We start from the raw sequence: 23,709 nt of genomic DNA, 5'->3' as shown, positions 1-23,709 counted from the left end.
TCTGACTCCTGCTCTCAAACTATTTATTTTCTTTTCACTCCTCCATCTTGGACTTTTTGAACAACTATAAACACTTCAACCTGAGTGTTGGGAAGCATCCTCTACCAGCTACTTATGAGTTACTTATTTATATCAGTTTATAAATCAGTTTATAATTTTAGGCATCAAGTTCACCAGATCAGCCAAAAAGTTTTACTAAATGCTTATTATATCTCTAAAATAACCATTAACCACCCTATTTGATCTGTATTGAATCATCATAATATATTATAACATAGTGCATATCAATATGTTCATATGATGAAGGAGGATCCATAAGAATTCCCTTTTATAGTCGGATTAATCCACCTCACAGTGTCCGCACTTCCACTTCCACGTCAGACAGCACCAGCCGGGTGTCTCTCCGATAAGGATGGTGCAATCCGCCCCGTCTGGCTGATATCGGTCCGGTGAGCCTTTGTTTGGACTCAGGCGTCCGCTGTGTTGTTGGCTTGACGTTCATCACGGGGGCCGAAAGGAGGAGAGATTTCTGAGACAGCGATGAAATACAGCCGTGTGCAAAAGTTTGGCCGAATGACACGTTTTGTTTTGTTGACTTTCAGTGAAAAGAAGGGAGAAAAAAAAAAACCTGAACACACGATGAACATGAGCCAAGATAACGCTCTGTTTGTTTTTATTTCATATTTCATTTGTCCAAACTTTAGAGGACAACTGCAAGGCGCCTATTCATCATTACTGCACAGAGCAAGGCTGGTGTCAGCGAGGCCACGTGGAGGCGACAGGATCAGGCGTATAGATTATTATATACACGTAAATATAAAAGTCAGGACCGGAGCTGCATATGAGACAGCTGGCAGCTGTCAGGCCTCAGCAGATGTATAAATACACCAGAGAATGCACATACCGGAGGGTGGGGGAGGGGGTTGGGGGGTTGGGGGGTGCTGTCTGACAGGGCCGTCACTGTCGGCGTCCTACTTTTCCCCTCATCGATCTGGATCTCTAGATATCCCAGCATGCACTGCTCTCCAATCATTGTCATTAACAGCAGTAATGTTGCACATGTGACCGGGTCCCTTCAGGTCACGAGTTGTGACTCGGTGTCGTCCTCTGATCTGAGTGGTTCTGTCCTGAGCGGATCCATCCGGACCCGCTTGGAACAGCTTTAGGCAAAGGTGATGAACACTTTGTTCCTGGTGGAAGTCTCCTTTATTTGAGGTCATCTGTGATTTCCTATTTCACTTCCATGAGCTATCCAGATGTCTGGATTTCAACTCACAACCCAAGTATGTAAATCAGACTGTTCAGTTTATTAGAAGCCTCTGAGGTTGTCCTCCGTCTGGGCAGGTTTCCATCCCCGTACAGCTCAGCTCTGCAGTAATTAGCAGCTACTAACCCTCTGATAAAGGGCAGCTGCTCAGATGGTAGAACGGGTTGCCCACCAATCGGAAGGTTGGTGGTCCGGTCCCCGGACGCTCCTGTCCACGCGCCCAAGTGTCCTTGGGCAAGACACTGAACCCCCAAGTTGCGTACCATTGGTGTGTGAATGTACTCCTGGAGGCGAGCACCTTGCATGACAAACCTTTAGGTGATAAAGACCATTTCATTTTAAATGAATTATTATTATACATAAATATTATATACATTTTCAGGAAAAAAAAACCTGTAAAAGTGAGAATGTTTCCCAGGCGGATGATGAGTAAACTTTGGCAGACCTCTTTATTAATAACAACTCACCTTCTCCCTCCTTCAGCACTCCGGCTCCCGCCTTGGTTACCAAAGCAGCGTCCAAGGCTCCGCTCAGCCCCAGAGCACCATGGGATACTCGTCCTCCTCCCAGCAGAGCTCCCAGTACTCCCACCAGACCCACCGTTACTGAGTCGCTTCCCAAACCAGCAGAGGAAGCTCCTCCTCCTCCTCGTCTTCGACCGACCCTCAGCAACCTCAGCAGGCGTCACCGCGGCGCCCTCGGCCCCGACGTCCCGGCCCGACCCCTCCCTTCCTCCCCCTCCCTGCATTACATCATTCCATCCTCCTTCTCAGCCTGCCCTCGCCTTTGACCTTTGACCTGACAGCCTTCGGTGGGACTGTAACATGAAGGCAAGCAGACATCGGAAGCAAAAAAATACAACAACAAGAAAACATGTTGTACTGCGACGGGGGACGGGGAGGAAGGGGGGGGGGGGGAGAGAGAGAGAGAGATGTGAAGGCGTCACACAGAACCGAGGCCCGAACACAGGAACCACCGCAGACGGGTTCATATGTATATTATATAGCACCTTTTTATATTGGATTTGTTTTTCTTGCTTGTTTGCTAGACTTTTCAAGTTTACCTTGATAGTTGATGTCATGAATATTGTTACGTATGGAGGCAAACGGATGGAAACGAAGCGGGAGGAAAAGCCCTTTACCGCCATCAGAGGTGTGAGAATAACCCTGGGAAAAGACAGTCACATGTTTCTACACAGAAAAATCAGCTCTTCAGCTGATGTAATTGCAGGGAAATCTAAAAAAAAACAAAAACAAAAACAAAAAAATGCAATCTAACTTCATTTTCTTCTTCTTATAGGGTTTCTACATTTCGATCCGTTTAGATTTGGAAAGTAAGAAGAGCAGTTGTGTTTTTACAGCTCTACCTTGTGTATGTTGTGATCGCTCCGCCACTTTTAGAGATAAGAAGCGTTGAGATAGTTTCCATGGTTTCCGTGGCTTCCTCTGATGACGGACAGCGGCGTCCTCAGGAGGCCCGATGCTTCTGGTCTTTGACACTTTGCTCTGACACCCATCTGATCATGGACCCTCAAAACTTTCTCAAGGTTTCTGAACACGTAAACGTACAGGGCAGCTAACAGTACCCCCCCCTCCCCATATGCTTCTTGAGACTGTTACTGCCTGATGTCAGATTATTTCTTTATGTTTTATTGTTATTGTTGTATGGGAGCAAATGTGTGTGTGTGCGTGTGCTGTATGTTTTTTATGCATGTCGTTTATCCTCTTACGTACTACAACTGCACTGACCACTGAACCAATCTGCAAAGAGCTGCAACAAACACCCCCCCCCCACACACACACACACACACACACCTCCCCAGGTCGGCCAGACACTGAGAAGGCGTTTAGATGATTGATGCACGTTCAAAGACAACAGCTGCGCTCTTTAATACACCCTGCAGAGACACCAGCAACTTTTTCAAACTTCATTCTTATGTCCGGTCTCGTCTCCTCCCTGTTTGTTTGGCTTATTATAAGTTCCTCGATGGCAAAAAAAAACCTCAGTGTTGAAATGCAGCATTCACTCAAATACTGCAATGAAAGGAATACTTAGATGTTTTTTGGATATACCTCGTTGACGTTCTTCCTGAGAGTTAGGTGAGAACACTAACGATAGCCGGCTAGTCCAGCTTAGCTGAAAGACTGGAAACGGGGGGGGGGGGATTAGCTAGCCTGTTGATAATCAGAAGGGAACAACATCAATTTACCAGCAGGTCCAATCTGTGCCAAAGTAACACTTCAGTCTCTGTATCAATGAAACTAATGACATATTCCGCACCGTGCTTATTAGTGAGCTATATTACTACATTTAGTGATATAATATTGTAAAGTATTAATGCTTATATGCAAATATAAGTACAATGTTATTGAATTGCATAGATCGTCTGTTTGGCTTGGGATCAGGCCCGGCTAGTTGTTTCCCCCTGTTTCCAGTCTTTGTGCTAAGCTAAGCTAACAGCTTCGTATATAATGAGAGGGTTATCGGTCTTTTCATCTAACTCTTCCCAAAATGGAAATTGTATTCCTGTTTACATGTCTAAGGTACTTTAACTCAAAGTATTTCCATTTGGTCCTGCTTTACTGAGTGTACTGGAGCTTCACTACATCAGAAATCCACAAGTACAAGTGAGAATATTGTTTTTAGTATTCTTTGTAAAAATCTAATTAATTTCTAGTTGACTTCCTGTTTCAAGATATTCAAGTCGTCCAGACAGATTTTTGTGTGTCGGCCTCACTCATTTCCACAATGATCTTTGCGCTTTTGCAACCGGTTGAGGTGCAACTAAAAGTAAAATGCTACTTACACATCAATGATGAAATAATATCAATAATAATTCTGCAGACATGTTACACTCTGAATTTGGCCATTTTACAGTACCTTGGCTTTTGATATGTCACTAATTTTTGGTTAAAAATACATCTGCATTTTAACCTAAGTAACATTTTTAACGCAGGATTTTTACTTCAGTATTCCTACATTGTTGTATTATTGTTTTTACAGTGAATTTCCTGAAGATAATACTGACTATAAAAAGGTTATTTCCTGACTGCTTGCTCTGCCCTCATTGGCCCCGCTCGGTGACATCACCAGCCGTCCTGCAGGTCGTATTAAAGAGCCCCCCCCCCCCACAGTGATCTGACCCCGTGTACAGATGTGGACACAGCTGGACTGTGGCTGTGTGGTTCAGATGTGTGGTCTGCGGTGGGTTGAGGAAACACGGACACCTCGTGGCTGAAAAGAGAACAGCACCTCTGCGCTTCGTGAAACTGTAAATGCACAAATAGATACAGAAAGCTTGTTGTAAGAGTTTGCTCGCGTTTCATTTAGGTGCAGAGGTGATGGTGATATCGTTGTGCCCCGAATTAGTCATGTTTCGGTTCGCTCTCCGTCAGAGAATACTATCTCTGGAGATCTCCTTTTTTATTATTTTTTTTTTTAATTTTTTTTTTTTTATGAGCTGTCCAATTTATCACCTTTTAACCCTGAATATGAATATCCAGCTCGTCGGTTGCCCCCGTGTTTCAGTCTGTACAGAAGCTGGCTGCTAACGGGATGCGTTCAATCTGACACACTCGTTGGTTCCATTAATCTTTAAATAAATAAATATTGAATTAGTGCAACTTTAAAGACAAACTTCAGGTCTGATCCTGAAACGTACATAAAACAGTTTGGTAGAAGTCTGTTGCTTTCAGTTCATCTTTGCTGCTCTTGTGTTATGAGGTGGGGGGGAGGAGGGGTGTCCAGTCATACATGACGGGGGTCCAAAACCAGCAGCTATTGGAAGGTTTGCTCCTCCATTCAAGTGTTTTTATCTGAAGTCCCAAGTGCGTGAAGACGTTTCTTTCTCCACACGGAGCGCGGCGTCAGCAGTATTACTGAGCGACAGACAAATGACTGTCAAACAACTCCTATGCAAAGAAATCCTGACTGAAGCTTCGGCCTGCGGTTTTGCGGTCGACCGACAGGTTATATTACATTGTTGCTGACGTGCGTCATTCCCGGTGTGTTATTGAGCAGCAGTCAGGCACGGCGCTCGCCGGGGGTCCCTTTTTTTTTTTTTTCCCCCACAGCATTTTAAAATGTACTCTAAACGAACTGTTGTAAAGAGATAGTATACGATCATATTTATTATTTCCATACATCTATGAATCATACCCATGTTCTGAACTTTCGTCTGCCTTAACTCCAGTAGCCGTAATAAAAGGGACCTGTCGGACCAGCCGGGGCGTCACCACACCACACCACACCGGACCGCATTTCTTCTTCTATCTTGAGCTTTCGTGACGTGACGTCGAGCAGCTGAATGTGTGTTGACGCCTCCTCCCTTGTACAGTCCAACGAAGGTCACTCACCGGCCTCTCCTGCTCTCTTTCAACGCTGTCACGCAGATATTTCCAGTGTCACTGTTGTTACAGGAATGATAATGATCCACGTTTTATTTGTGTGGATGGTGCCTTTTTTTTTTTTTTTTTTCATCATCATCAGGATTTGTATTTTTTTATTTTTTTATTTTGTGTTTGTATTTACACGTTTCTTCTGTTCGCCCTTCTCGGTCCTTTTCACGTGTTTTGTTTTTTTTAATTTCCTTGTTACTATGTAGCATATTGTTATTTACACAATGCTATCAGCTAATATATATATATATATGTATATATATATATTTGATTTAACTTCATTATGTCACATCTCTAAAGGCAGAGGATTAGCTGTGGTTTTCTCTGCTTATAGATTCCGTCCTCACAAGTTACTGAAGCGCAGTTGTAGGTATGTTTTGAAATGCTGTACATAAAAAAAACACATTTTAAGAATTTCTCATTGAGCTATTGATACGATAATTGTCTTTTAACGCGCTGTTGTTGCTCAGATATTTAGTGGCAAATAATAATAACAATAATTAAAAACAAGTATTTAATGTTTTTAATGTCTTGCTTTAGACACGAAAGTTCTGGCAGGTCTGTGTTAAAGTAACGAGGCAGATGACGCTCCTCTGGTGTGTAGATATGGACACACATTAGTACACGCCTTTATTCAAGGTCGCTCTCACCTTTTCTCCTTTTTGATAGTATTGCATGTGCCTGTCTTTTTTTTTTTTTTCCAACGGAGAACAAAAGCACTTACGGTCGCCCTCTGAACAGTTTGTACAGACGGACAGACGCTCCTTCTGCACAGCTGAGATTCTGCGATGCCTTCATGCAGCTCCAGTAGGGAAGTATTGTTTGGCTCGAAGTCCCAAAACGTGGTTTACACGAACCCTCCGTCCCATCAGAGCACCTCTTAATCGGCTGCTAGGGAACAAATTTGGACAAACTAATCTAATGGAACGTGTTTTTAAATTGATGTACATGTTTACTGCAGTTAGTCAGTCGACTGCACCAGCAGAAAGCTTTGCAGGTCGGGGCGTCTGTCCACTCTTCTACATTCAATCTGTATTATGCGTGTGTGTGTGTGTGTGTGTGTGTGTGCGTGCGTGCGTGCGTGCGTGTGTTTGCACAAGAGTTGGAACTATACATGAGGCCTAAATGTATTTTCTTTTCATAGCATTTATAGATAAGGCAGCAATAGCTCAGCGCAGGAAAATCAGAAAAAGAAAACATTTATTGAGCTGCTTTTAGCAAACTTGTCCAAATTTCACTGTATAAATGACTGTTAAATGAGAATTAAAGTCCTGTATATTTATTTTATATCCTCTATTATAATAAAAAAAAAAACTCTTTTGTCTCAATCAATTTGATCTGTGCAGGAGTTTTTCTGCTGCCCCCGTTTAATCTGCAGCAGCCTGTTGATGGTACCGTTCACCACTAGAGGGCAGCCAAAAGCAATTTTTAACCGAGTTGGTGCCATTCAACCATTCACAGTCTGAATGCTGATGTTCAGCACCAATCTCCTAAAAAGGCTGATTAAAAATGTCATAATCAACGATCCATATTTCTATCCTGGAATACTTGTCAATGTTTCTCTACCTTTTTCCTCATGATGTTCCTTCCAGACAGCATTCAATACAAATTTCACAGCTTTCAGAATTGCACATTTACTCATCAATAATTATACTATTTAAGAATCACAGATAAGGTACTGAAATGTACAAATTTAAATTCAAATTTGGAGAACTGAAGACAAACGTATTGCTGTCACTGTCCCACTGATGTTCTAATGTTACACACACACACACACACACTCATTGCAGAGGGAAGGTCTCAGGATGATCTGAGCGCTTGTATCAACCATCAAGACATTCCTGAAGATGCGTCAACTGAGCGCTACATTCAGGTCTGTTTATGGGCTGCTGGAGGGACAAGTGAGACTAGTGCAGGCAAGCTGAGACTTGGCATGGACCTCACGAGTCCTGGCAGAGGTGCTGGATCGACGGATCAGCCTGCGGTATTGCTGCCACCACTTGAGGGAAATTTATGTCTTGACTTCTCAGAGCTCAGCAGAATGTGTTCTCCGAGATGATCCCATTTCCTGCTTCAGGTGCTGCTGCTGCTGCTGCTGAGGAACGAGCTCAACTCACACATGGAGACTGGATTCCTAACATGGGCACTGCTGCACTTCTGGAGCCTCGGCATGTCAAGAGTTTGCAGCTGATTGACATGCGATGTGAGGGCCCAGCAGGAGGCGGGAGGAGTCCTTTGGTCTGATTGGAATTAACAGCATCAACTTGTTTGGTAGCTTTTGTCCTGAACTCGATGCAGGAGCTCGGATCTCTACGTGCAGGTACATGCAACTGACAGAGACAAGACACGTTGCACAACCCCGTCTGGAACCAGGCCTGATGGAAACATGATCGATATACAACACAGTTTGGCATTAAATAAGCATAAAATACTTCAACTTCAACTCAACACTGAAAGATCAGTTCATCAAATAGTCCAAACCAGTCAATAACTAACAAAACCACCAGAAGAGCTGTTTTCTTTTATTGAAAATGATTTTGATTTAAAAGATGTTAGTCCATTTGAAAGGGCTTCTGATTAAAACATTGACCAGCTTCAGCTGCTCATTTTAACTTCAGGCTTTTTACTTTAGACTTTTTACAGTTGCTAATATGAATTTTAACAAGTTATCCATTACTTTGTTGTTCATTAGCTAATTAAAGTTTTTTTTCTTCTTTTGAAATTATCATACAATCGCAAAACAAACTTGTGTCAACATTTCAGTCAAATTAATATTTATATTATTTATACCTCTGCAATGGCCACAGCCGGAGTCATCGCGTTGTTGTCTGTCTGTCTGTTTGTCTGCCTGTCTGTCTATTTTGTAAGTTTGCCCACTGACAAAGAAATGAACGGTCTATAATTGTAATGGAGGTTTATTTGAACAGAGACATATTATAAAAAAAAAAAAAGATCCCAAAAATCACATCATATAAAAGTTATAAATTGATTTGCATTTGATTGTGTGAAATAAGTATTTGATCTCCGACCAACCAGCAAGAATTCTGTCTCCTACAGACGGTTAGAATCGTCCTCTCGCTTTAAGAAAGTTCTCAGAAACTCGTTACCCGTCTCAACTGGTTACCTGTATAAAAGACACCCGTCTCAACTGGTCACCTGTATAAAAGACACCCGTCTCAACTGGTCACCTGTATAAGACACCCGTCTCAACTGGTTACCTGTATAAAAGACACCCGTCTCAACTCGTCACCTGGATAAAAGACACCCGTCTCAACTCGTCACCTGTATAAAAGACACCCGTCTCAACTCCTTACCTGTGTAAAAGACACCCGTCTCAACTCCTTACCTGTATAAAAGACACCCGTCTCAACTCCTTACCTGTATAAAAGACAGCCGTCTCAACTGGTTACCTGTATAAAAGACACCCGTCTCAACTCCTTACCTGTATAAAAGACGCCCGTCTCAACTCCTTACCTGTATAAAAGACACCTGTCCACAGAATCAATCAATCAGATTCTAACCTGTCCACCATGGAGACCAAAGAGCTGTCTCAGGACGTCAGGGACAGATCGTAGACCTGCACGAGGCTGGAATGGACTACAAGACCATCAGCCAGCAGCTCGGTGAGAAGGAGACAACTGTTGGTACGATTATTGGAAAATGGAAGAAACACTAAATGACATGGTTCTCCTCGGCCTGGATCTCTTCGGCCTGGATCTCCTCGGAGATCTGGCCTGGTGAGGTATCGATGATCATGAGGAAGGTGAGGGTTCAGCCCAGAACTACACGGGAGGAACTTGTTCATGATCTCCAGACAGCTGGGACCACAGTCACCATGGAAACCATCGATAACACACGACGCCGTCAAGGATTAAAATCCTGCAGCGCTGCGAGGTCCCCCGGCTGAAGAAGACACATGGACAGGCCCGTCTGAAGTTTACCAACGAACACCTGAAGGATTCAGAGAAGGCTTGGAGAAGGTGATGTGGTCAGAGGAGACCAACATCCAGCTCTTTGACATCAACTGGACTCGCCGTGTTTGGAGGAAGAGAAACGCTGACTAGAACCCGAGAACACCGTCCCACCGTCCAGCATGGAGCTGGAGACATTCTGCTTTGGGGGTGTTTCTGTGCTGAGGGGACAGGACGACTTCACCACATCGAGGGGAGGACGGACGGGGCCGCGTACCGGGACATCTTGGGGGACGACCTCCTTCCCTCAGCCGGGACACTGAAGACGGGTTGTGGACGGGTCTTCAGCACCACAATGACCCAAAACATACGGTGAGGCAACGAAGGAGCGGCTCAAGAAGAAGCACATGAAGGTCACGGAGAGGTCGAGCCGGTCTCCGGACCTTCATCCCAGAGAACATCTGTGGAGGGAGCTGAAGCTTGATGTTGCTGAGCGACAGCCTGGAAACCTTCAGGATTTGGAGGATCTGCAAAGAAGAGTGAACAACATCCCTCCTGAGATGTTCAAACCTGGAGACCAACTACAATAATGTCTGACCTCTGTGCTCGCCAACAACGCTTTCTCCACCAAGTACTTATTTCACGAAATCAAATACAAATCAATTTATAACTTTTATATGATGTGATTTGCTGGATTTAATTTTTTTTTTTTTTTTTTTTAATATTCTTTTTCTCACTGTTAAGATAAACCTCCATTACAATTATAGACCGTTTCTTCATCAGTGGGCAAATTTAAAAAATCGGCAAGAGATCAAATAATTATTTCCTCCACTGTAAACTGTTTAATCTCTGCTGGTTGGTGAAGGCACACAGCTACAAGGCGGTAACCCAGTTTTACATGAATTGAACTTGTGTCCCACAAAAATCCTGGTATCTGCTGTTGTAGTCTCCCCCAAAAACATCATGTCTGCTGCTGTCGTAGTCTCCCCCACAAACATGCTGGATTCTGCTTTCGAAGTCTCCCCCCCCAAAGATCCTGGCTTCTGCTGTCGAAACTTCCCCCACAAACATTCTGGCTTCTGTTCTCGATGTCTCCACCCCATAAATCCTGGCTTCTGATATCGTAGTCTCCCCCACAAACATCCTGGCTTCTGATGTCGTAGTCTCCCCCACAAACATCCTGGCTTCTGCTGTCGTAGTCTCCCTCCCAAACATCCTGGCTTCTGATGTCGTAGTCTCCCCCACAAACATCCTGGCTTCTGATGTCGTAGTCTCCCCCACAAACATCCTGGCTTCTGCTGTCGTAGTCTCCCTCCCAAACATCCTGGCTTCTGCTGTCGTAGTCTCCACCACAAAATAAAACACCTCAAAAAGACACCATCTCTCCATTTTTAACACATCAGCAGCATTAAAGTGACTTGCACTGTATCTGACAGACAGACGCCACCATGATAACAGAATATCCTGCATATCATATGTTTACCTCACAAGACATGAATATGGGTATTTGTACTGATGTATGGGATATTTTCTGCCCAGTTTCATTCCAGAATAAAAATTTGCACAAATTATGACAATGTCAGTGTTTTATATTACGTAATGAAAGATTCACGTGGATCAACTTAAATTTAAACTATGTTATTTTGAGCTGGATTCACACTGAATAACTCTTGTGTCTGTAAAGACCGGATTACTTCCCGGGTCATCAGTTACTCTGGCTTTGATGTGTCTTTACAGAGACACAAAACCAGCAGCCAACTCGGCCTTTACATCCACTGACTGCTGCCTGGTGTAGGATGTTTAGTTGATGTCTGAGTGCTCTTCCTCCCCCTCCTCTTCCTCCCCCTCCTCTTCCTCATCTTCCTCCTCTTTCTCGTCTTCCTCCACCTCCTCCACCTCTTTCTCCTCCCCATTGAGGGAGGGGAACTACAGAAACAGAATAAATAGACTGATCTAGTCATTGTGTACTCACTGTAATGTCACACATTCTTTCATTTCAATTTCTTTATTTCTATTAGGTGTTGGAATTAAAGAGGTTGGGTTTTTTTTCAACCTTGTAGTGACCTTGTAGTGACCTTTACTTTATCATACTGCAACACTAAGATAGTTTAAATAAAGGATTTAGGAAATGTGAAACATAAGCAGTTAGCTTCAACAATTTGATTGGGGAGGCAAAACAAGAAGGCTCATTCATTAGGAGTTTAAATGATGTGGTGGTGAGTGGAGTTTTCACAGTAAATATTACTTTGAAGGATTATTGAGCATTAAAGTGATACAGTCGATAAGAAACAAGCGTCTCGAGCCACACTAACAGCTTTATGAGGCTGTAACAAGACACCGCTATGGTTTAAGCCAAATGCCAACATCAGCATACATGGGCTGAGATGTTAGCAGGTAGTTTATCATGGTCATGATACCAATTAATTTCTCTCTCTGCTCTCCTCTCACCCTAACCGGTTGAGGCAGATGCTCCGCCCACCTCTGAGCCTGGTTCTGTTTGCAGAAGCTCCGCCCACCTCTCAGTCTGGTTCTGTTAACAGATGCTCCGCCCACCTCTGAGTCTGGTTCTGTTAACAGAAGCTCCGCCCACCTCTCAGTCTGGTTCTGTTAACAGAAGCTCCGCCCACCTCTGAGCCTGGTTCTGTCGGAGGTTTCTTCCTGTTAAAGGGAGTTTTTCTTCCCTCTGTTGGAGGTTTTTCTCCCTTAAAGAGGAGTTTTTTTTCCCTCCCAGCTTATGTGGGAATTGTTGAATTGTTGAATTGTTGAATTGTTGAATTGTTGAATTGTTGAATTGTTGTGTTTCTCTGTATAATATTGTAAAGTTCTGCTGTAAGGACTTTAATGTGTTAAGTGCCATGAAATAACCTGTGTTGTGATTTGGCGCTTTATAAATAAAATTGCATTGAAATTGAATTAATTTAGCCTGCCAGCATGCTGGCATTAAGCGATTAGTCATAAGTGCTGCTGGAGCTGATGGGAACATTGTTAGCTTTGCAGGTACAGTTGTAGTTGGTTGGACCAAAGTACTCACAGGTTCAAGCTTTGATTTGGTAGTGCTCCATAAAAAGTCATAAAAAAAAGATCACCAAAGTTATTATAATTTCATCCTGAATGGGACACGAATGTCTTTCCCAAATTTAATAGAAACATAAATTAATATTTTTTTAAATGAGCTATTAGCCATTTAATAGCTGTTATTGCATTATTCTAGAATGCATGTTAATCTAATGGTGGCGCTACAGTCGACACCAGGGGACCATCAATGTCACTACTGGAAAGGGCTGCGGAGAATCTTTAAACTTTAACTTTAAAATGACTGTGAAGACATTTTCCTGATAAAATCTCTTGATAAAAACATTTGATACAATAAGTCTCATTAAACAGAAAATTCAAAAATTCAGATTTCCATGTGGCTCTCTGTAAATGTGATTGGCTAACTCATTCGAGATTAGCATCAATTCAGAGATGTTTCTGGCCAATTTAACACAATTTTGCTCCTTTTAGAACTATTTGGTTTCTAACGTCTGAATATAAATATCCGTCTCTTTAACTGCGAAATTTTTCAGTCTGTGCAGAAGCTAGCTGCTAACGGTTTTACCCTGACAGCTAGGTTAAAGCGGGTTTATGAGTCCTCTCAATGACAATTGGTGGGCTGGAAAACCAAAGCACTGAACTAAAAGCGATGTATCTCTATAGAAAATCCCTTAAATCTGACACACAGTTATTAGAGCCATTATACAAATATTGATTAGTGCAGACAAGTTTTTAATATACTCTCATATAAAGCTCATAGCAGCCGTCTTAGCTCTGCCTCGGTATAAAGCTGCGCTGCGTATCCTTTCTATTCACTACAGTTCTGGTTGGAAAGTTCTGGGCCCGTCCACAGTGTCAGTTTGACCTTAAGGGTAGGAGATCGGTGTCTGGAGCGCCGCCATCACACCACTCACTCCCAGTCTGCTCTCAGAGCAGCCTCCAACCACAGCTCCACAGACCTTGACATTTCACTTGCCTCTCTGTAAAAAAAAACAAAAAAACCTCTCCACTGCGCTCGAAATGGGCCGGGTTGCCTGTCTGTTGTTATCTGTTACCTCCTACTGAGTTCTGTGCAGTGTTTGGATTTTCAGAGCTAAATATGCAGAAAAATGGATCTAAAGGCTAACTTTTTAATAACATGTGATGCTTTCTTTAGTCTTCCAAGTTTTCATGAAGTTCATTCAGCTTATCGTCCTAGACTCATTTATTTTCAGATTAAAAAACCTTCTATTTCCAATCAAACGTTGTCTCTCTTCCAGCAGCAGTCGATAGGCTGAAGGAGAGTCTGGGACTCTGTACTTGTCTGTTTTTTTGTTTTTTATTATTATTTCTCAAAAACCCTACGTCTTTTGAAGTTGAGAAATACGTAAGTGGCCCAATACTTGATCCATAGCTGTTTAATCAATACACATTTCTTTCTGAAGACCCCATACAATATAATTCCTTTATAGAGTATAGACTAAAACTAAAGGAAGTTACATTCTTTACAGTGATGAGACAGCTATTTTTGAGGACCTCAGCCCTGTTAACACAAGCAATATAACGTCCTGCAGCTTAACAGTGACAAAACAAAAACTCTTGCAGGATTTTGCCTGTTTGTTGCTCCCTGAAACATTTGATCCAGTTCCTTGTATCAGGCGCATTCATTACATTACATTACATTACATTTCATTTAGCTGACTCTTTTATCCAAAGCGACTTACAAAAAGTGCATTTCAACCATGAGGGTACAAAACCCAGAACAACAGGAATCAAGAAAATACAATTTCTTCAAGAAAGCCAAACTACAAAGTTCTATCAGTAAGTGCCATTTTAAGTGCTACTAAAGTTCTACTGTTCAAGGTAAAGTCTGAAGAGGTGTATTTTTAGTTTGTGGCGGACATTCATGCGGCATTCAAAAACATCTATTCAGTTTCAAATCAATTTCAAGAAATGTTTTGGGAACACGACAGGTAGTGTTGATGAAGGGGGACATAAGGTCAACTGATTGGGCAGTGAGGGGTGGACAATAGTTTGTCTCCACTGCAGGAGATTTCCCAGGAAGACAAACCTTTTAAATAACTAAAACTAAGCTCTTATAGCAGTTCTTGCTAACGGGCTAAAACTTTCCATAATTTTCAAGTTGGGACTTGGAGCACTGACTGTTACTGACTGGTAAAACATTTTTTTAAAACCTATAATTGCAAACAGGTTGTTTTGCTTTTAGTTTTAATCAGAATTTGTTGTCTGAGCTTTTGAGGCTGTCTTCCTTTTGGGACATCAGCTAAAAGTAAAGTTATGGCAGCTTTTGATCTAAAGGTACCTAAAGTTCCTCTTACTGATCTACCTAAAAACAAATGGGGGCCAAATACAGCTAATTCAAAATGCCGGAGTCCCAACAGCAAAGAACAAATCTGATCACATCACACAACCCGCTATCACGGCAAAACGTGAAATAGAGAAGCCGGTCCACTACAGCAAAATGTGAAATAGACACGCTTTGGCCTGTCTAGTCTTGACAGTATATAGGATGCAGTGTCTTGCACCTGTGAATAATCAAAATTGGACTATTAAATGTCCCTTTTATACATTTGAGAGTAAAACAACTTCCTGCTGCCTCTGCTCCCCCTGTCCCTGACAGCATTGCGTCGAACTCGTTAGCACCGGAGCGGCTGCGTGACCGTCTCCAAGTGGCAAGTGGACAAGCACAGCAGTTTGCTTAAGAGGAGAATAATGACTGGAGACCCACTGCAGAGCTAAATCTAAACTGCTGACCCATGACAAGCTGTCCTCAGACCGTGAGAAACGGGCCTCTTTCCATGCCAAGAATGTGGGTGGCCGGCTTTCTTGCTCCAAAAAGCCTATCAGAGGAGTGTGGCCATGTGCAGCAGCACATTTCTCCCAGGCTGCTGCTGCTATGCGCACATGTTATCCTTTTTAAAAGTTGTGCACCTTCGTTGTTGTAATCTGTGTCCAAGTACAGCGTGTACGCACACAGGGAAACGGAGCTGGTGCAGTGTATGCGGTTGTGTCCACTTCCACTTGTTAGGCAGCTCCTGAAATGAGACTGAAATCTAAGAAGAAATAAATTACAGACACACTCAGGAGGTTACTTTTTTGCTTATTCACTGGCCTGACACAAAGCCCTCCAACACAGCAGCAGCAGCAGAGTGTGGAAGGCATTGTGTAAAGTAATGAGAGCAGTGGACAGAGAAGATAAGAGGCTGTACTGTGCTGTCAGCTCGTACTGAAGGGGATTTCAGCTACCCGGGCTTCAAACCCGGAGTCAAGAGGTCGCGGTCTGTGCGAGATAGCAGGGCCACAGTTTTGTGTGTGCGCTAGTGAGTCACTCCATTACGCCGACACGAGATGCCATATGTTTCCACCCAGTTCACTGAAGAACAAATGCGCCGTCTTTTTCACGAGGGTTCCCACAAGCGTCTGTTTTCTCACTCACCCCATGTGTGGGTCAGAGGCAGCGAGCAAGAGGACGTGGTCCACGTCAATTATGTTGTAAAAGAGAAATGAAATGGGCCACCTGTTTCTGGTGTCCACGCAAAACGATTAAAAGTTTCTAATTTACAAAAAGAGGAGGGAACACTGCAAGACAGAAGTGGAGGGCTGTTCATGGAGGACATGACGGTTTCTTTGAAGTAACAAATGGTCATTTGAAACAAATGGAATCCCATAAAGCCCTGAAGGGATGGTGGAGCACTTTCTCATTAAAACACAATATGTTTAGTTTATGAAAATGTTTCACAAATTCTGTTTTTACACACAGATTCCCACTGTGGCAGCGTGACTCTTGTATCTTATAACAAAATGGTGATGATGGGACTTCGATGTTGACTGATTCACATCATCCTTAATTTGTTGCGCCACGTATTTTAAATATAATATGCAATAACATTTAAAACGTAAAACAAAATTGGCTCATTTGATTTTGAAAGTTAAATGTTGAGCTTGGAAATCTTGAAAAGTAGTTTCACAAGAAAAATTTAAACTCACAGTCCACCAACTAATTTTTTTTTTTTTTTTTGTCTTACATTCACAAATCTCATCTATTTTCTGAGCAGATAAGAGTTATAATGGAGTGTTGAATGGCAAATTAACAAAATTAATATAAAAGTAACATGACAAAGAGTCTAAAGTCATGTATGACTGGTTTTGGGAAGGTTACTTTTGAAATATAAAAGATTACAGATTACTTCATAAGAGGAAATAAAATAAATTAAGCAACACGGATTAAAGTCACACTTTTATCAAAAGTATTTTAAAATAACCTGAAGCAAGATAAACATCAAAATAAATCACAAGTATCACAAGCACTGAAGGAAACATTTAGTAATAAACTCAAACCGAGTCCATGCTGAGTGATGAATCAACAGTTCCTGAATGACTCTTATTGAGATATTTTACTCAGAACCAAAGCAGTGAACCAGCAGCGTGACTTCAACACGAGATGATGCACCTCTAAAAACACCCTCAGCGGGTTGGCAGGCCTCCAGGAGGCCCGTTAGCTCTCCACAGGACCAGTTTAACGTTCAGCTTTTTGTCCCATCGGTCCTTCACGCAGATACACAAGCGTATCTGTGTGACCGTTTACACTATTGGATCGATGAAAAGTTATCTAAAAAAAAAAGCCTTTCCACTCATCCCATGCCCTTTTTCCACACTGTTGGGTTTTAGTTTCAGATCTTTAATTTGGGGCACTAAACACAACACGTGCTTGTGTTTTATTGTTGACTTTTTTTTTTTTTTTTGCGTAAAAATTTGCACTAATCTTCTGCTGCAGATGAGAGCTGTTGTCTGTCGTTGGCACTCGAGTGTGAAACGTGAGGTTTCCACTGGGTAGAAGTGTTCATGCCTGCCACCCAAAAATGTATGTGAGCAAATTGAGCAAATGTACAGTGTTGTCAATAAGGGATACGAGGAAGCTGCTGTGCGTTTGGGCTGCTGAGAACCAAACGAAGAGGTCCAAACTAGATGGTTCCAGCTTTCCCCTGATTAATCAGGGGGACAGTTTGTCCTGTCAGATTCTGCAGAAAAAGAACTGTTCACGCTATTTAAATAAAACGACATCACTTTCCTGTTCAGGCTATAAGAATGAATCAGGTGGAAAAGCCCATCTTTGCTCAGAGCTGCTTTGCATCGGATCCTCCAGAGTTCAGTCATCGACACGTCCTTCAGCAGGACAATGAACCACTACAGCTCTCCCTATGAATAAAGATCAAGGAAGATGAGATTTATTATATCACTCATATTATTGTCACGGTCTCATTTCATTTAAGAGTCGAATAAAAAAACAAAACGCATTCTTCAGCTCTACTCCACTTTTCTTGCATAATAGTTATTCATTCCAGAAACCTTGAAACCATCCAAACGGTGTTTTCTTTCTCCGCTCGCATCTTCTGCAGAAGCAGCTCGGGCTATTTTGCAATCACAACTTTCTCCTCCCTCCCTACAGCTCGACTTTGGGAAACTGAAAAAAAAAAAAAAAAAAAAAAAGAAAAACAAGTGTTCGTCTCGCGATAGTAGCTCGCTCAAGCAGCCGCCATATTCTGTGACAGTATTTTGATTCGTATCTGCTGGAAGTGAGGAAAAAGAGAAAAGTGCAGGGCCGTCGAGGGGAGGGGGGCCACGAAGAGGAGCTGTCAAAGAGCTGTTCCCGAGTCTCTGTCACAGACGCAGGCCGCGGCTCGCTATCCCTCCCCGGCGCTCCTTCGAGGACACAGCAGGCCCGGGGCCTCGGCGCAGCGGCTCCTCGTCTCCCCGGTCGTAGCGGGACCCCTCGCGGCTTCTCCTCTCCCAGCTCCGCGGCCCTGCGGAGGTCCGGCGGTGGTCTCGGGTGCTGAAGGCGGCCCGGGGAGCGGCGGCGGCGGCGGAGCCCGGACGGTAGGTTACACTTAATTAACACGGCTTTTTTTTTTTTTTTTTTTTTTTTTTCTTTTCTTTTCTTTTTTTTTTTTTTTTTTTTTAGCAGTTAAGCTACAGCCGGAAGAAATCGCGTTTTAACGGCGTTACCGTGAAATGAAAAGGCGTCTGAGCGTTTCGTGCTTCTGGACGCGAGCTCGGTCTGTTTGGGAGAAAATGGAGAGAAAAACTGTTCAGATGTGGAAAAAGTTTTTTGTCTCCAGAAAGAAGCTAACTCGGTTAGCTGAAGTTGGTGTTTGGAGGATGTTCACATCCCGGCCGACTCAGCAAATCTCTCTCTAAAGTTTCCAGCCAGCTCGTTACCGTCTCCTGGTCATCCTCCTTCACATCGCGGCCTGGAGGACTTATGGAAGTCTTTTTTTTAATTTTTTTTTTTTAAATTTTTTTTTTTTTAAATTTCAGCACCATGCAGGCGGCCGCTGCATGTTTGGTAGCCCGGGCTAGCTCGGGCTAGCTCGGGCTACTTTTTCCATTGAGCTCCGTTGAACCGTCGGATGGAAACGTTAAATCATGAAGCTCCTCTGGACGGTTCAGTCTCAACATGCAGCTGCACCGGAGCAGCACTTTGTTCCCCTGCAACACTCAAACCTCTCTGTGCTTCATGACTTTTAATTAATATATATATATATATATATATATATTTATATATTAATAAACCAAATGGAGCTCCTGAGGAGCAGTGGCTGGTTTCAGTGTTAAACTGAAGCAGACACGTTCAACATTGAGTGACTTACCTGTTTCATAACTACCTGTTTTCAACATTTTCCCCAGTGATGTGATGAAGGGGATGGAGGGGATGGAGGGGATGAAGGGGGCTGAGCCTCCTGGTTCCTGTAGTTCCTGTGTCCATCCGGAGTCAGCTGGACTGTCAGGACGTTAACTTTCTGTCTGTATTATTGAACCTGTGAAGCCTCCTGAATGATGGACGGCCTGCTGCGTCTCGCACGTTTTGAAAAAGTTGTTGAAGTTGTTTCAAAGTTGGGCGTGGAAAGTGAAAATCTGTGTTTTCGCAGCAGATCTCTTGACGCGTGTCCTCGTTGGTTGTTTTCACGCAGCTCAGACCTCTTTTAATTTGCGGTGATTGCGTCCAAACGTAAAAGAAGTTTTGCTGTTCGGTGACAGGAGGTCCAGCGGTGTTGTTGTTGTTGTTGTTGTTTTTTTTCTCGGACATCGTACCGTTTGTGGACGTCTGCTCATGAAACCTCCGGGCGTGTTGGGACGCTCCACTTCTCCACGTTGTGCTCCTCCAGGCTGGACTTCATATTAACATCAGCCACCAGTCAAATGGTGCAAAATGTTGGTTGTGGCTGGAAAGTCTGCCGGCTCTCTCAGCCGTTTGGAGGTAATCAATCTGTGTCCAATTAGTGTTTTTATTCCACAACTGGCAGCTAAGAAATGAAATTCCCCTCTGAAATCCTAAATCGACTTTGTGACTTGAAGGTTTGATTTTTCTCTCTGCTGTTGTTGAGTCGGAGCACAGCCCACCTGACTGCTTCTCATTATCCGGGTTTCTTATTTTACTCTGGTTGACGGGATCTTTTACTTCACTGCTTTGAAACGTTTACATTTATTCAAAACTCCTAAAGAGCTCCGAATCACTTTTCTGTCGCCATCTAAACCTCCCCGATGTGACCCGTGTTGTCAGCTCGTCTGTCAGAGTCTATCATTCATTAGCAGCTTGTGCCTGTCTTGACTTGCAGTCAACATTGCACTTCCTGACCAATAAGCTGCCATGGCCAACTGTTTATAGGTGCAGACCCCTAACTGAAACCATGTGTGCCTGTAGCTGGGCAAACATGTTGCTGGGAGACCTTGCTGATTTGCCACTCTTTGGAGACTCGGCAATGAACTCTCCAAGCCTGTATGATAAGTGCTAAACCAGGATTTCGGTCCAGATCGTGTACTTGTACAGAACGGCAGGCTGCTAATTGCTTCATTTGGATGTCACCAGCGATATATGCTGACAGAGGGAAATGTGCAGATTGGGATGTACATTCGGGGAGCCTCGTTTACTGTTGATGGAGCTGAAGATTGAGGCTCTTTCTTTGTGTTTGCTTCTGTACAAGAAGCCAGCAGAATGACCAGTCGTGTTGGAGAACTTTTACAACCAGCTGAGGTTGTGGCGTGTTGTCGCGAAGTCTCTGCCAGCACTTAAATCTTCTTTCCTGAAAAACCTGTTCCGTGATTTATCATTTGCAGTTTGCACAACAAGTTATCACCACAGAGCAAAGGGTGGGGGAGCGTAGTTTTCCCCTCTGAAGGAGGAAGGATAATTACTGCACCAGTACAAATGCTGGTTGTTTGGATCAACAGTTCAGTGTGAGTTTAACCCGGGACATGAGATGGGCTCGCCTCTCTCTGCTGAACTGAACTGTGTGGCTATAACCTGACATGTTCTCCCAGGCAGCTCTCTGCTCCGTCCTCACTGCTTATTATTAATGCAATAATTATTATTATTATTATTATTATTATAGCGTGTGTGTGTTTTTATCAGTTAGTTACGTGTCCGTGTGTAGTAAGTAAAAGAGAAGGATCCATCACATTATGCCCACTGCTGCCGACTCAGGAAGAGGGCTTGGTGTTTCCAACCCTCCCCCTCTCCAGGAAGACCCCCACCCCACCCCACCCAACCCAAACACCCCCCCACCCTGCAGCTCACGGTCCTCTCCGGTTCAAGGGTTAAATTGCATGCAGGTTGACACGGCACAGTCCACGACACCTTTCACTGCTCACTTCTCGGCACATGCTCATTTTTGCAGCGTGAATTTTGCCGCAGCAGTTTGTAGCTGCGCGTGATCGGGCTTTGTTTTGGTATCGTAAGCTTTTGTTCTTTCGGTTTTGTCTGCTCATTTGGGCAGAAGAGCTTCGTGAAATGACGAATCCACAGCTTTTACAAATGTACACATCCAGCAGACACGGCATACGCTTTCCTGTGGAGTTTAGTTTTTCCAGTATTAAGTCCTCTAAGCTCTAAACTGGTCTCCATCAACCCTGTGAGGAACATCGGGGTCTGTAGTTGCTGTTTGTTTGACCAGCTGGTCACCAGCCTAGTTTACCCATGCGAGTTGCTTCTCTGATATGACCGATACTTTTGGTTTGTTTGCTCCATGAAGCTGCAGAGTTTAGTGATGATAATGTCAAATCTTGACATTATGAGCAACACGGCCATTAGTTTATCTGCAAGAGAGCTATTTCAGAAAGGGAGCGACTTCGTCGATGTGGAGAAGAGTCGGTCACCAAAGATCAGATTTACAACAAGCCATGGTTATTAAGTTAAATCTGTTTTTACTGAATATTTGATGGCAAACTGTTTTGACTAAGTGAATATATACTGACTATAACCCTTATTTTGCTGCAATTGTATTTTCTTGAAATGAATAATAAAATACATGTCAGTACTTTATCATATTGTCAAGAATCTCATTATTTCAAAAATACCCTGAAATAATGATATTATTTTAAAACCATATCCCTACCTTTTATCCTACAATTATATTACTTTTGAATATTGTGCTAAAATTCATATAGTTTATACCGATGTCAAAATAATACTTTTTTTTCAATACTTTGCTTCACTACCTGCCAGAAAATGTGGACACAAGTAAAGTTCACAAAATAATAATGCCTCAGACTTTTATGTCGCGTTATGAGGTAACTTTAATTTGCGCTTGAATAAAAAATACTTACAATGAATAAAGTGATATAAAACAGGCAAAAAAGTGATTAAGACCATAAGCAACGATTCATCAACTGTTTTCATGAGCAGTTGTGATGCGGTCCCGCATGACTGCTGTTAGGTCTGTTTCCAGAAGTGGTGCAGCTCTCCACCCGCCTTTTAAATCGCACACTCGTTCAGTGAATCGGATTATGAGCCAAGTTTTACATGTCAAACTGACTCGCTGCATAGGTGTGCACGCTGATAAGAAAATGAAGATACGTGAAGTTTAGGTAATGTCAACAAATGTTAAGTGTTAGCTAGCTGTGACAGGGATGCGGAGTGTTATAAATGACAGCAGTGATTTTTTTTTTTGGATTTTTTTTTTTTTACTATCGCCGTTAGAGCTGAAACTGACCTCCTGAAAACATGTGAACAGTCTTCCAGTCCTGCGATGTGCGTTTCCATTTGATCTGGAAAACTAAGATAAGTGCCACTGACAGTTTCCATTTTAGTTTCTGGGCACGTTGTTGTTTCCCCAGAGCTCTTAGTGCCTTTGTTTGCTGCCATTTAGGGCTTTTCTGACATACATCTAAATGTTGTGGCTCATATCATGAAATGACTGTTCGAGCTGCGGCTCGCTCGGAGGGATGTGGTGCCGCCGACCGGCTTCATGTCGTTTGACAGATCCACAGCTGATTATTTGTTTGTGCTTTGGTTGCCGTTTTCTGATTTGTCAGCACTTTTACAGCTGCGATTAGTAGATCCGTTGTGGTAAATCTATCTGGAGCGCGTTTGTTCATTTAAAATGTCAACTCCTTGTGACGTTTCATGGTGAACTTTGCCACACTTTCACACTTCAAGTGAAAGTTGCTTCTGGCAGCTTCACCTGACGCTGCTGTCGTTCCTTGTTTTTGTTCAGTGCTGCGCACTCCAGATTCAGTTCCACTTTGTTGGTCCTCTGAAGCCTTCAAACGCACACATCTCAAAGGCTTCAGAGGTGTTGTTGCCGTGTCATTGTTTCTGTTGTTCCCTGCATTAGCAAAGGACCTGCGCCCGAACCGTCGGCCTCCTCTGTCCCGCTGCTGTTCACCTGCTTTCCGGCTTTCATCTCTCAATGTCTTTCTATTCCTCGACAATCACCGCTTCCCTAAACTTGCGCGCTGTGTCGCAAGCCGCACAAACTTTGAACGACTTAGGTGTGTCTAGTTCCGCAAAACTTGTCTAGAACTTTATTTTAACACACTTATAAAAAAATTAAAAAAAAGTGGAGATGAATTGACATGCGTGTCGAGCAGTAGAGGGTTAAATGCTCCGTTCACCTGGGGGGGGGGGGGGGGGGGGGGGGTGTGTGTGACAGACAGGACTTACCTGGAAGCCTCCTGCTCTATTTACCAGAAACATCAGGAAGTAAAATGTACATGTACTCCTGTTTATTCAGGTCATTATTATGAGTTGGTGAACTCCAAAGCGTGCAACATGAGCAATGTAATTCAGCTGGGGAGATATTTTAAAGTGACTGTTATTCATTAG

The 23,709-nt window shown here is 43.1% G+C and overlaps 2 protein-coding genes across 5 annotated transcripts in view; both read left to right on the top strand.

Moving 5' to 3' along the window:
- The window catches only part of cdk19 (cyclin dependent kinase 19), a 61,459-nt gene extending 54,473 nt beyond the window's left edge, over positions 1–6,986 (top strand). The window contains exon 13 of one of the 2 annotated variants that reach the window (XM_069161875.1): positions 1,751–6,986. In XM_069161875.1, the coding sequence (XP_069017976.1) occupies positions 1,751–1,876 (126 nt within the window). In that variant the 3' untranslated portion in view covers positions 1,877–6,986. The remainder of the gene's footprint in view (positions 1–1,750) is intronic. The other variant, XM_069161876.1, reaches the window with a different exon arrangement.
- An 11,123-nt stretch (positions 6,987–18,109) lies between these two features.
- tab2 (TGF-beta activated kinase 1 (MAP3K7) binding protein 2) overlaps positions 18,110–23,709 on the top strand; it is a 40,465-nt gene continuing 34,865 nt past the window's right edge. For 2 of the 3 annotated variants that reach the window (XM_069161531.1, XM_069161530.1), the window contains exon 1: positions 18,111–18,482. The gene's annotated coding sequence lies outside the window, so the exon portion shown is untranslated. Of the gene's footprint in view, positions 18,483–23,709 lie in introns of all 3 variants that reach the window. The other variant, XM_069161532.1, reaches the window with a different exon arrangement.

The sequence above is a fragment of the Embiotoca jacksoni genome, unplaced genomic scaffold, assembly GCF_022577435.1.
Source record: "Embiotoca jacksoni isolate LCO1_2020_lvr unplaced genomic scaffold, fEmbJac1.0.p SCAF_29, whole genome shotgun sequence".
In the NCBI taxonomy this organism is placed as follows: domain Eukaryota; kingdom Metazoa; phylum Chordata; class Actinopteri; family Embiotocidae; genus Embiotoca; species Embiotoca jacksoni.
The sequence above is the reverse complement of the archived record's forward strand: the minus strand, read 5'-3'. Positions and strand labels throughout refer to the sequence as shown.